The 14,358-nt window shown below is 36.7% G+C and overlaps 1 protein-coding gene across 1 annotated transcript; it reads right to left on the minus strand.

Annotated features, from left to right (window-relative positions):
- Nucleotides 1–271: 271 nt before the first annotated feature.
- LOC137953574 (protein TIC 21, chloroplastic-like) lies at nucleotides 272–12,418 on the minus strand. Its single transcript, XM_068801005.1, has 4 exons — nucleotides 12,063–12,418; nucleotides 9,403–9,660; nucleotides 8,175–8,378; nucleotides 272–645 (listed from the first exon to the last, which is right to left on the minus strand). Exons 1-4 carry the CDS (start codon nucleotides 12,357–12,359, stop codon nucleotides 532–534), a joined length of 873 nt encoding a protein of 290 aa, XP_068657106.1. The 5' UTR covers nucleotides 12,360–12,418; the 3' UTR covers nucleotides 272–531.
- Between the last annotated feature and the right edge of the window lie 1,940 nt (nucleotides 12,419–14,358).

The raw sequence follows: 14,358 nt of genomic DNA on the forward strand, positions 1-14,358 counted from the left end.
GATGGGGGTGGATAGTATCCAATGCCCTGGAATACCCCATGAACTCGGGTGAGTGAACTGGACTCAAAATGTCAACTCGACCAGATTGAAACTGGCTTCCTGCTCGTTAGAATTTGAAAGACTTCAAAATTCAAATTCGAGTAACTTTTGAGTGCACAACCAGCTAAACGATCTTTGGTGCACAAAAAAAAAAATAGCAGGAATCCGAGATTCATGAATGCGGCTCCTTCCAGGAAGAACCTAAAGCATGCTCTGTAGAATCGGTGAAGGATCAAACAAAACCATTTTCCCCATTCTTTAAGGTTGCTAGCTTTCGAGTCAGAAACAAGTAAAGCATTCATCAAAATATAAGCAGAATCTAAACCTCCAAGAAAGAAAACATGGATGGTGATTTTCACGAATACAAACATGAGAATTAACTACTCAAAACATCAAACCTTGCGGGGTGGCTGTAAACACCCTTTTCTCTGCAAGAAATTCCACCACCCAAACATTACACCCATACACTTACAGGAGATCCCAGACGGAATCTTATGCAGCTCGAAGCGTGGGAGCAGCTTCTGAAGTAGGCAATGTTACTGATCTGAGCAGTTCTAGGGAAGAAACAAGCCCCAGAAAATGAGAAAGTATGGTGTTGGCTGAGGCCTGCACGGATTTGGAACAGAAATGAAATTACAAGAATAATTGGATAAATGATGATTGAAAATACTAAATACAGTGTTTATAGATATCTAAAAGAATGATAAATAAATGAGGATCCGCTACCCGGGCAAAATAACTTAGATGTTTATGGGTATCTGAAAGAATGATAAAGAAATAATGAGGGTTTACTACCCCCATGCAAAATAGCATTCCAAAAAACTTGCATCTTTTAGTAGCATTTTCTGCAAATATTGAACTTCTAGAGAGTTGGTACCAGTAGACTGTCATCAAAATTCACCGTTCATAGTTGAGTGCAAATTTCAGACTAGCATCCTCTTCCTACTCATTCTTCCTTGGCAAAAAGACCACAAACCAAGCCCCTCCTTAAGGATCAATTAGCCAGTATTGTAGTTATAAAATCGTGCAAAGCTTATAAGCTTATGTTGAAAATAAGCCCTCTCTACTATTCTAATGATCAAGTTAGGGCAGTTTCCATTCAGCGGAAACCTTCAAGAACCTACTACACTAACAAGGCCTGGACTAATAGCTTGCGAAATTTACAAAACCAGAAAGGAGATCCAGGATGCTCCCTCCTTAGCTAGAGAATCAAAGATACTATTGGAAAATCATATGCTGCCATTGTACATTGATTTGGAAACATGCATCCAGTATTTCATCAAAGACATGAGAGAGCATCCATGGCAGTGGAGAGTTCCTTTTCATCCATCTATCTAGTTGGAAATTCATTTCCTATCCCTTCTGAGGCTTGAGGTCTTCTCTCCATCCACCATGCATTCATTTATTCTCTAGAAGTAATAAAAGCTCAAAAACTTTACCTTTTCATAAAAAATATGAGATTTGGAGAGAAAATAGAAGAGAAAAGAGGATAAAAAGATACCTGGGAGAATAACAGCCTTGCTACCTTGGAAAAAGTGCCAGAAAAGCACGTTCTTCCTCTTTTTAATCAGGGTTTAAGTGAGATTTTATAAAAGGATAAAAATACCCCTCAATACTCAAAATTACATTTCTCCTAAAATACCTATCTAAATTGAATGAAAATTGAACCATAGATAAAATAAGACATTGTCTATCTAACAGCTATACTATAAAAGAAAAATGTAATGTGAAAAATGACCAAAATACCCCTGGGCTGGTATTTTAACACTCCCCCTCAAGTTGGAGAGTAGATATTACAACAATCCTAGTTTGTCACTGATGGATACATGTTCACATCTTTCCAAAGGCTTAGTAAATATATCTCCCAACTGGTCTGAAGAGTTTACATGAGTTATCACCTTCCCTTGCATAACTGCATCTCTAATGAAGTGGCTGTCAACCTCTATATGTTTCGTTCTCTCATGGAATACAGGGTTACTAGCAATAACAATGGCTGCCTGGTTATCACAGTTCATAACCATAGGGTCAGGTAACATAAAATCAAATTCAAGAAGAACAAACTTAATCCACATAAATTCACTAATTGTGTGAGATATTGCTCGATACTCGGCCTCTGCACTAGATCTAGCGACAACTGTTTGTTTCTTACTTTTCCAACTTACTAGGTTGCCTCTAACAAAACAACAGTAGTCTGACATAGAACGTCTATCCATCTTACACCCAGCATAAACGGCATCAGAATACCCAAGTACATTAGCCTTCCCATTCTGAGTATATAGAAGACATTTTCCAGGTGCATCCTTCAAGTACTTTAAAATCCTCTTAACAACTTTTAAATGGACTTTCCAAGGATTTTCCATCAATTGGCTCACAACTCCCACGGCAAATGAAATATCCGGCTTGGTAACTGTAGCATAGATCAGTTTACCTACTAACCATCGATATTGAGTTTTATCCTTGAGTGTAGGACCTTAGGTATCATGCAGATTATGATTAACTTCTATGGAATGGGTTTAGCACCTAATAAACCATACTCCTGTAACATATCTAATATATATTTTCTCTGAGAAGGCATAATACCTCGCTTGCTACGAGCAACTTAATGCCAATGAAGTACTTGAGAGAGCCCAAATCCTTTGCCTATAAATGTGTGACCAAATATTGTTTAACTTCTATAATACCATCAAGATCATCACCAGATAACACAATGTCATTTACAAAGACAACCAAAACCACCATACTAGTCTTCCTTTTTAGGAACATGGAATGATCACAATGGATCCTATAGAACCCAAATTGTAGTACAACGGTACTAAACATTTCAAACCAGGCCCATAAACTCTGTTGAAGTTCATAAATAGCCGTCTGTAGCATACACACCTTTCCTGTCTCCCCTTGAGCAATATACCCAAGAGGTTGCTCCATATACACTTCCTCATGTAGATCACCATATAGAAAGACATTTTTCACATAAAGCTGAAAGAGAGGTCAACCCTTATTAACAACCACAGAGATTAAGATACATACTGAAGTAAGTAAGGGCACAGGAGAAAATGTCTCTAAGACATCAACTCCAAAAGTTTGTGTATACCCTTTCGCCACCAATCATGCTTTATACCGTTCAATAGAGCAATCAACATTATATTTGATAGTATACACCCAACAACACCCCACAATAGTTGTTCCTGCAAGGGGATCATATAGACACCATATTCCTCAAGACACTAATATACTCATCTCATCATCCATAACTTATTCCATTCCAGAGAGCACAAGGCTTCCTACACTAAATGAGGTACATAGGAAGTAGACAGTGACATAGCACATGACATGAAGGATAGGGACAAAAAATCAAGAGACATATATTTGGATATCGAATGAGAAGTACAAGATCGTTCACCTTTTCGTAGACTAACGGGCAAATCCAAATCAAAGACAACAGGATTTGCAGGCAATGAGGAAGCTAGTAGATCATGAGAAGAGAGCTTTGTAGAGGTGACTGTTAGAGGCACTGCAGGAGTACGAGAACGACAATTGTAAACAGGAAAAGGCAATGAAGAACTCGATGAACCTAGTACATCCAAAACTGCAATAGGAACAGGACTATCTGAAGGAGGCTTAGGTGAGATAAGAAGCTCAATAGAGAATTAAAAATATGGAGTATGTTCAAAGTAGGTCACAATAGCTGACACATATGTCTTTTGTCCATTAGGATCATAACATTTGTACCCTTTTTGTCGACGAGAATATCTCAAAAAAACACATTTGACAAACCGAGGTGACAACTTATCAAGCGTAGTTCCAAACATATGAACAAAACAAGTACATCAAAAAACACAAGGAACCACATCAAAAAATTTACAATTTGGCTTTAAAACATAAAAAAGAACTTGAGCACTCAAAACAAATGAGGGCATACGATTAATCAAGTAGCACAAAGCTAAAACTACATCCTTCCAAAAGGATTTAGGAACATTCATATGCAGTAATAGTATCCCGGTAACCTCAAAGAGATGTTTATTTTTACGTTTAGTCACCGCATTTTGTTGTGGTGTATAAAGGCAGGAGGTTTGATGGGTAATACCACGAGAAACACAAAATATTGAAATTTTATGTTAAGATATTCCAAACCATTGACAGTACAAAACACATGAACACAAACACCAAATTGATTCTTTATTTCATTAAAAAATTGAAGAATACATCAAATACTTTGGACTTCTTCATTAAGAGATACACCCGAGTTACTCTACTGAAATCATCAATAAACGACACAAAATACTTAAAACCAAATGGGCTAGGAATCCAGCACGGACCCCATACATCAGAATGAACTAATTCAAACAATTTGGTGTTCCGACTAGAACTAACTGGGAAACTGAAGCGACGATGTTTTTCCAGCTGACAAGACTCGTAATCAAATGAATATCGGTTGGCAAAGAAAGAAAAGACTGACGCAGCTTAACTCATGATGGATGTCCCAAAGGCAAATGCCACAAGTAAGAAGAATGCGTAGTAGTGAGTGCCATAGATCAAGAAACTGATACATCATCCAACATGTAGAGCCCTCCCTTCCCATGTCCTAAACCAATTGTCTTCTTCATCTACAAGTCCTGTGTTATGGTCCTGGGTTAAGTACTTGGCTTTCCGCTACCTACCAGGTCGGTCTTTTGGGTAGTATTGGCTAGGTACTTAACATTTGGTATCAGAGCGGGCACCCACGTCGCGAGTTCGAATCCCGGAGGGGGCGACCTAGCGGTGTCGCTAGAGTGGGCCGCCGTGGTCGTCAGCTCGTGAAGGTGGAATGTGATGTTATGGTCCTGGGTTAAGGACTTGGCTTTCCGCTACCTACCAGACCAGTTTTTTGGGTAGTATTGACTAGGTACTTAACATCCTGGAAAACAAAGGAAGTAAGATAAAAGGTTACTGACTGTTTAAGGATTTAGTAATATGACTCACAGACAAGAGATTATTTGGAAATTTTGGTAAAAATAAAACAGAATCTAAGGACATTTGTGGAGTGAACTGTACCCTCCCCCTGAATGGGAAAAGTGGATCCATTAGCTAAAGTAACTCGACAATATGAATGGGATGGATTAATGGACTGAAATAAGGAGGGCATACCTGACATGTGTGTAGAGGCTGCTGAATCAATGATCCAAGACGGGGAATGGGACACATTCAATGCAGTCATACCTATACTAACCATTGTGGCACTCACTAAGGAAGAAGGAGAAATCTCAGTAGTCTGAGAAGCAGTAGATGGAGCAATCAATAGACCCAGTCGTAGTACTAACTGTTGAATTTTCTCCATAGGATGCAGTGTGTGAGAAGGCGTCCTTATCTGTGATTATAGAGTTTGCCCAACTAGGCTTACCAAATTTTTCCCAACATTTCTCAAAAATATGATTAGTTCTACCACAATGAACACATATCCGATCCGCCCAACCATTCCGGCCATGGCCGCGGCAGCGGGTAGAGAAAGAGCGAGCTCTACCTCTATTATTACCACCATGAAACTGACCATCAAGTTTATCAGTAGAAGATTGGAGGTTAAGAACAATTGCTTCGGAGAGAGCTCCACCAGATTCATTCTTATTTACCATTGCACCTTCAGCTCAAAGAACTCTATTAAAAGCCTACTAAAGGGTAGTCACATCCTCATTAGCCAACAACTGGGCTCGAATAACATCACACTCAGGCCCCAAACCATCCAAAAATCGGGCTACTTGAATCTGATTTTCTTTCTTACAGATGTCTTCAACATTCGCAGTAAAATGATGGAATATACTAATCTCTTGCAGTACTCCTCTCAGCTTAGTGAAATAATTTGTCACTGATCTACCTCCACGCGTCATATTAAAATATTTCACATATAACTCATAGATCCTTGACAAATTACTTCCTGAGATAAAATGGAAGGCAAGGTAGCCTTAGCAATACTGCAACTCAAAATCTGGTCACTAAATCTGGACTCCATACTGTTGACCAACTAGGTTATTACTAAATTATTATCTACCACCCAATCTTCAGTAATAGGCCTAGGGGGATCATCTGTTATATATTTGGTCAATCTTCTAGCTCTCAAATACATCAAAACTGATCCAGACCAATTCACATAATTCGATCCATTCAACCGGATCGTAGTTATCTGAATAGGCTATGAGAATTTCACACTTGAGCTCTCAGTAGTCTTCTGGACAACAACTTGTGTGCTAGATTCAGCCACTAAATATCACAAAACACCACAATTTAGTACACTCGAGCATCAATCAACCAAAGAGAAATTTCCCCAAATTTGTATGCTTGCATAGTCAAGTGGGCCCCGCACCAAAGTCAATTAAGGCAATTCAACACCCAATTCATTCAATTTATAAGCAATAGTGATCAACTTCAGCAATTTAGACCATAAATCGATGAAAGAATAACCTAATTGCAAGAAATCAAGATGACGCATGCTATACGAATGATGGCGTAAGTAATTAGGGTTAATGATGCAAGCATATTTGAGGAATTTCTTCAAATCGGGATCATCAAACACCTCTAAATCCCAATAATCAATCAAAAAGAAGTAGTAGTCATTAGCCAAGAGGCTAAGACAGGCAAACAAAGGTAAAAATTAAAAAATTTACCCTACCAGAAATCTGGGAAAATTCTTCAAGGAGATTGCTGAAAATGGAGATAGGGTCCACAAAATTAAAAGAAATCAGCCCAAGATGTGCGTTATTGCTCTAATACCATGAAAAATATGAGATTTGGGGAGAAAATAGAAGAGAAAAGAGGAGAAAAAGAGACCAGGGAGAAGAGCAGCCTTGCTTCCTTGGAGAAAGTGATAGAAAAGTACATCCTCCCTCTTTTTAATCAAGGTTTAAGTGATATTTTACAAAAGGACAAAAATACCCCTCAATACTCAAAATTACATATTTCCTAAAATACATGTCTATATTGAATGAAAATTAAACCATAGAAAAAATAAGACATGGTCTATCTAACAGCCATACTATAAGAGAAATATGTATGTGGGAAATGATCAAAATACCCCTGGACTGGTATTTTAACAAAATAAAAATAAAAAAAAGCTTATGAAATTGCTAAGCAAAACAAGCAATGTAGCTCGACTTCAAGTCTAATATAAAAAAGCTTGCAAAAGAAAAATCCATTCCTTATACTAATTATTAAAATGTAGCAACCTCTTTCAACTAACTCACTGTTCTCACATCTTTACCTAGACTATTGAGTAGAATTGTGTTGAATACAAATTGTTCTTTAGTTAAACCCATAGGCCTGATTTTCGTGAGCCTGCACTGACGGGCAAATTCTTATGATAACTTAGTTTAACAGCATTTTGAGAGTGTAACTGAGTAGATTAGATAGAGGGGAGAGCAAAAAAAGAGGAGAGAAATGAGACATAAAGAAAGAAGGGTTTGCCATGTGGACTCAAAAGAGGCTGGAAAGTGGTAGAGCTCGACTCCTAATCCTCCTTAAGTATCATTAGGTAAAATTAGACAGAAATTTTCCCTTCTCCTTAGTTACATAAGAAAAACCAACCTAAACATAAGCTAAACTACTTCTAATTACACAACAAAGTTTCCTAAGGAGGAGACCAAAATAACTGAAGTACTTAGAATACCCATAGTAAATGACTAAATTGCCTTTGGCATACATAATTTAACAAGGAAACTCATAAAACTAGTAGACTCATCATCCAAATATAACAAAATTCTCAAAATGTAACTGCAAACACCCCACCTAATGGTCTAAATGCTTTGAGAGTTTCTTAATATAGTTAGAACCGATATCTTGTTAAACTGCAATAGCTTCACAGACTGGTAGTGTCATAGAAATTTTCAAAGTTTACATTCTAAAGCTATTTCATAGGATTGAACCAACAATCAAGATCTTGCAGTGAGACAAAAGCTTCCCTGATGAATATGCCTAGATGTACAAAGAACCTAAGTATAATCCTCATATGCTCCTCCACAGGAAAATATTAATAAAATCAAATGGACACAAAAACCATACGACATGAAATTCCCTATTTGCAGGGTGTTGTGTAGGCAATCTCGCATCAGAAAATGAAATTCTTGAAAACTGTCCAACACTCCATGCATCTAAACAAATTAGTTAGGAGTTACCTGCACTAAAAATACATCCAAAGCTAAAACAGGGCTATTGCCAGGAGAAATTCCCTGATAATATGGGACAGCCGAAGTAGTGAGAGCCTTCGCTACCAAAGAACCAACAGTTGCTTGTATGCCAAGAATAGCAGCACCCATTCCAATAATGTTAAGCATAATACCATTTTTCAAGCTCTTTACCACTTCAGAACGAGGGGGAGCCTGTAACACAACCACCAACACATAGTTCAAAAATGAAATTACTAGTTCTAGAAAACATGAAAACACCAAAAACAACTGTAGTGTTGGACATTTTAATCAAAACAGGATGGTCATAAGAAAACCCTTCTAGCTAAAATCAAACAAGAGAAAATTAGTTTTGATCAGGATTTTTTTTCAATTTTATTTTTATGGATAAAGAATAGTACCTTAACATTACGTCTATAGAAACAGGAGCCAACAACATTACATGACTGACCTGGCAACCCTGGGTTGTACCAAAATGAATCCACAAGTTTCTTAAAGATTTGTCATCTCAAATTACATTTGGTGAGTTGGTGAATTTATCTGGCCGGTGCCTCTTTTGTGCAATGACACATCAAAGCTGGGGACAATCAATTGGAGAGTTTGACTAGAAATCTGATAGTACTAGTGCTTCACTTTGTTCACAGCAGTATGAAGTTTAGTGGATAGACCATTGTTGATTCCTTCCTTGCCTCCTTGATCTGTGTTATTGGTCTCTGCTTCTTAATGAATTCTACTTCTCATCGAGGTTGAGTACTACACACACACGTATACTCATTTGCATTTATATCGTCAGGATATCAACAACATATGTATGTTATATACACTGAGTGTTAAGAGAAAACATTCCAAAAATTCAAATTTTTGGAGTGTTTTGATGTGATATCCTGTCTACAATGAATTTTTTGCTATTTACAATAGCTTCATAATATCTAAAATGCTCTAGGGGGTGGTCTTTCAAATCTCAAACAACTTCTATCAATTAATCAAAGTTGACAATGCAAAAAACACTATGTCCAACCGCTAACATGTCATTCAATTCAATTTGTAAAGTGATAAACAAACAAGCAAAAGTAACAAGTATTGCCACTTGCAGATTCTATCAATGAATAACAAAAAACCCATTTTTTAAAATAGTAAATCCAAACTGAAGTACTATGACAATTTCAAGTATCTTTACTTGTCGTGCATTATAAGTCACAATAACACATGGATGAATTACCTTTGCTGGCTCATTGGCAGTTCTCCGGAGCCTGTCAGAAAGACGTATATATCCAAAGGACCAAAAGACTGATATAAATGCTGCAGCAATGCCACCAGCTGTGGCATAAAATGTTGCAGGTGATGTGATTTTCCCAGTAATAACTGAAGAGAATGATAATATTACAGCCGCCACAACAGTGCACACCAGCTGGCCCCAAAACCCAAAGCTACCCAGTCGTTTGAAATATCTAGAAGTTTTCTCTAGCCTCTTAGCAACCTGCACATAGAAGCAGCAACTCATTTGCAAACCATTTTATAGATGTTGAATTTAAAAAGAAGCAGAGGAATATCATACAAAAAATAAATATCAGAATGGCATATGGGTGGACTAATGGAAATCTTGTCGACGAATTCAAGAAAATGGGAGTCAAGTGTAAATTGAGGAATAAGTATGTCCCAAAGGGACTTTTTCCATAATGTCAATCAGATATAAATGGAACTTGAGGAGAAACACAGAGAAAAATGTTGGATGGATCAAATAGATGACATTTGGCATGCTATGTCATAGGGCATATTCTGTAAAGGGTGAAGGAATTACTCTACAAGATAGCTGTACACTAGCCTTTTTGCAGAACAGAACGTTGGGAAGAAGAAACAACACTGGTATAAATAAAGGAAGCAAAATGCGAATTATTTTTTTGAACGGTGCAAAGTTTGACCAAGAAATCAAGACACAAGAAAAGATGTTGGATGGGTGCCCCCTCTTTGGCAAGGGAATCAGCCAATGAATTTGTCAAGCGAGGAACATGCTTCGAAGAAATTATCAAATGAACCTACAACTGTGCCTCGTGAATCTCAATAGAGGATCAACCATGCCTTTAGCCCAAGAAACAACGACTAGAGTATCCCCTTCAAAATCAATGGCAAGAGAAATTTTTCATGGTAATGGACAACCACTTGAAGAAGATCTCCAATCTCACCTTTCTGTGTAAACAACCTCACATAGGGGTCAAAAAAGAAAATAAGACTACCCCTAAAGATCACGAATAGCTCTCCCGATGCCACCTGGACCATGATAACACTTGGACCTCCCATCAAAATTAAGCTCAAAACAACCAGCAACTGGCACAAGTCACCTAGGACAGCATGCAGCAATGCTTCTCCAATTAATCCTCAGCTATTATCTTTGAACTTGTTTTTAAGTTGAGTCCATGAAAGGACTGTATGAATCAAGAAAGTTTTACTAGAGACAACACCTAGGAGTAGCATAGATAAATAAGAAACTGCAAGATAGTTGTTTTGATAGTATGGGGATCTATACTGCAAGATAGTTGTTTCGATAGTATGGGGATGTTAGATAGAGGCCAAACAATGTGCCATTTGGAACATTATTAGCAATTTCAGTCAACATGCCTATGAGGGGTAGAAGAAGACTGAAATTGACACAGATAGAGCAGTGAAGAAAAATGTTTTGAAGGCAATCTAACAAAGAAGCCAGCAGATAATACAGTGAAAAGGGAGAGCACTAGGAGCCAACCTCAACATGATTGGGAGATTATGATTTTTTTGTTTTATATATAAAAATTACTATACTATCACAAAACTCACTGTCATCAGTCTTCTGTTTAACAAATTCGGGCTATACACAAATGAGTCATTGGGAACTGTAGCTAGGTTAAGCCAATACATTTGTCATGTCCATCAATTATGAAAGTGCCCACATTGTAGTAACAGGGAGTTTAACCCAAATGGTAGTAACAGGGAGTTTAAGCCAAAGTAGAAAGGGAGACTAGTCAATCAGCAAGATAGTATAACTGGTCGGCTCTATCACGTGATTTTAAAACTGGTCCCCAGATAAGGGATCCACAATTATTTGTAAGGCAAGGTATACACACTTTGTACTTATTGTGACAATAGAGTCCCAAGCAAAGAGCATAGCGTACAAAAGACCCAGATCTTATTTAAATTGGCCAGTCAAATCCAATCAGGATTCTCCTGTATAGGTATCTGTTGTTTCAAAAATCAAAATATGACACCAGCGGAAACATTTACTCTAGATGGTTACTATAGGCTTTTCAAGTTTGTTAACTATCTACTCGTTTTACAAGTTCATTTGAATTTAGACTTGCATCTCTTTGAAACCACTAAGAAAACAAGAATACTAAAAGAAGCCTAAGAATGCTTGAGTACCAACTAATTCTTTAAAAATGACAAACGACATGAAACTGCAAAGGGACCACGAGCATTAGTTAATTAGTATTTTCATTTCCCAAAATGCAATAATGCCTACACACATGAAAACCCATCCAGAAGATAATTGCGGCAGCGAGCCAGCCAAGCAGCAGAAACCCTCAGACAAGAATTTCAATAAACTGAAGAGAAAAAAATTCAGTGTCAAGGGATGCAATTGGCTGATCCACACTCACTCAAACAAAAAAAAAAGGGGGAAGAATCACGGCCAACTGCAATATCCTTATCGCATTCCAGCTAAAACTTAGGCAATAATTAGAATTTCAGAAAAAACTTACACCGAACTATCTTACGAGGAAATCTTTAACCGACTCACACGTATTCCAGCTTAACTTATACCATTACAGAAATTCAGAAACTAATTATACCAAACTATCCTGCGGGTAAATCTTTAAACTACGAACAGATAAGAAGACGAAAGAATGGAACCTGTGCGAGTTTGGCTCGCTCGGCTTCTTCCTCCGCCGAGGAGAAGGCACTGGACACCGGAGCCGAGGCATAGGCTTTAGGTTGCGAACTTTTCAACGGCGGCAAGGAGAATAAAGAAGATTGGGAATACAAGTTAAGCAGATAAACTGGCCGGCGAAAATGATGTGGGTGCGACTCAAGTGAAAGCGGTGAGATAGCGTTTCTGGGTAGCTCTCTGTGACGAGGGAGAGAAGGAATAGTGGCGGCAGTGAGTAAGACGGTGCCATTAGAGCGAATTCCGGGCAGTAACGCTTGCATTTTTCCTGAAACTGTCTCAGAAGAGTGCAGAGGCAAGAGGGTCTCTGCACAACCAACACTTCAGGAACACAAAGTTTAAACTTATTAATCATTATAAGAATTTTATAAGATTCTATTAATTAATAAAATCCTCCAAAATTGCTATTTATAAAGACCACCATAGTTCAAAAGAAAAAGAAAAAGAAAATTGCATCGCCTCCATGAAAGGTTAGTGAGCAAGGAGGACACAAACCAGAGAAAAACAAAAACCCAAAGGTTATTCCTGAACTTTATGAAGGTAAAGATTAAAAGGGAAAGAAGGGCGTTGACATCATTTCTTCACAAAAAACATACAATGGGAGACTTCAAACTCAAGACCTCCGCATAGAACAATATTTTTTAAGGGGATCATAGGGATGCATATGAATATTGACTTGACTATGCATCAAGCACAAATTATAAGTACCTAAAGAAATATATTTGATGAACCTTGGAAGTGTTATTAGAAAGACCAGCCAATTGATCTTGATTGATGATCAAAATTGAAGTAACTCAGCCACCAATGGATCGATAGTCAAATTCGAAGCTCCCTCAACATCGACAATTATCGAAATCAAGGTTCAATGAAGCCAATTATATCGACTTGCCATCATAATTAAGTTACAAGAATGTGCTACTTTGGTTCCAATAGTATTGGTCCTACAACTTGTAAAATTTTCATGGGTTGAAGACTTGTTAAAGAGAAAATGACTGAGAGAGGGGGATGGTTGGACTACCCTCACTCTTTAAATAGTGTTGAAAATCGAGAGTTGATGAAAGTCAAAAGTGCTAATACTCCACCAAATTCTCGCTTCGAAATTACAAGAAGCAAATAGTCTATTATAACTCAAAATGGCTATATATAAGATGTTGAATCAGATGTTGAAGAAAGTCCATTAATTACGGAAATTTTGAGTTAGATGTTGGAATAGTTGCTTGTAAATAAACAAGAAAAAAATAAAAAAAACACAATTTTATCTATTATTAAATTAATTGTTATTTTGTTTGTAACTGATTACTTTAGTCATAAATCTTGGAAATATTTATTTAAGAATAATTTTTATACTTTAAAAATGTATATTATCTTCCAATTCATATTGTACAAGTATGGAGGTACATTTCAAAGCACATATATTATTTATATAAATATTAATAAATAAATATTTTTAAAAATTAATTATTAAATTTGAAGAGTAACAAATTAATTTAAATTTTATTAATAAATAATATGGTTGTTCTTGAAACATATACTAAATATGAATTATTCAAGCATTTAAAATAGTTATTAATATTTTAAACAATTATATTAGAAAAATTTTATATAATTTTTATAACCATTAATTAAATATTTTAAATAAATAATAATAAATTTAATGTCATTAACTTAATATTAAACAAACTCGACGTGTATACAAGTAGGGGTGGCTTCGAACCGAGCCGGCTCGCGCGCGGCTCGAGCTCGGCTTGGTTCGATTCGGTATAGCTGGATCTCGAAGTTTGAGTTAATGAGCTGAGCTCGATCGAATCAAGGTTCGACTCAAAAGCTCGCAAGTCGGCTCGTGAGTCGCGCCCCCCTCCCCCTCGTCCCTTCTTCATGCTCTTGAAAAAATCTGAAGAGATATTTTAGTAGAAATACGTTTCTAGAGACTATTAGTGGTTTTTTCAATAAATGTTGAAAAAATATTTTTAGTAGAAATATAGGGACTATTAGTGCCTCATGTTTTTTGGAAACATTTTTCTAATTAAAAATTTTAATTAAAAATCATATAATTTTTTAAGTAAGATTTTCTTGCCAAGATAGGCTAGAAACTGTATAGAAAATTTTTGAATAATTATTTGACAGTTGATGCTATAATACTTTTAGCATGGGGCAATTTTCATATCAATTTTGTGTTTGACAATTTATTTGATTAAAAATTTATCGATAAGTATAGTAATATATTAGATTAATTGTTAATTTTTATTTATTTCCCTAGAAGAG

The sequence above is a fragment of the Aristolochia californica genome, unplaced genomic scaffold, assembly GCF_029961685.1.
Source record: "Aristolochia californica isolate CCGP_79_NKW_82.1479 unplaced genomic scaffold, dmAriCali1.0.hap1 SCAF_16, whole genome shotgun sequence".
Classification (NCBI taxonomy): domain Eukaryota; kingdom Viridiplantae; phylum Streptophyta; class Magnoliopsida; order Piperales; family Aristolochiaceae; genus Aristolochia; species Aristolochia californica.

What these genes read in the sequence shown, in the direction of transcription:
- LOC137953574 (XM_068801005.1), bottom strand. Translation starts at nt 12,359, where the DNA reads ATGCAAGCGTTACTGCCCGGAATTCGCTCTAATGGCACCGTCTTACTC. An exon ending in AGCGAGCCAAACTCGCACAG is followed by an intron (nt 9,661 to 12,062) that starts GTTCCATTCTTT and finishes TTCTATGTGCAG; the next exon opens with GTTGCTAAGAGGCTAGAGAA. An exon ending in CTGCCAATGAGCCAGCAAAG is followed by an intron (nt 8,379 to 9,402) that starts GTAATTCATCCA and finishes GTTGTGTTACAG; the next exon opens with GCTCCCCCTCGTTCTGAAGT.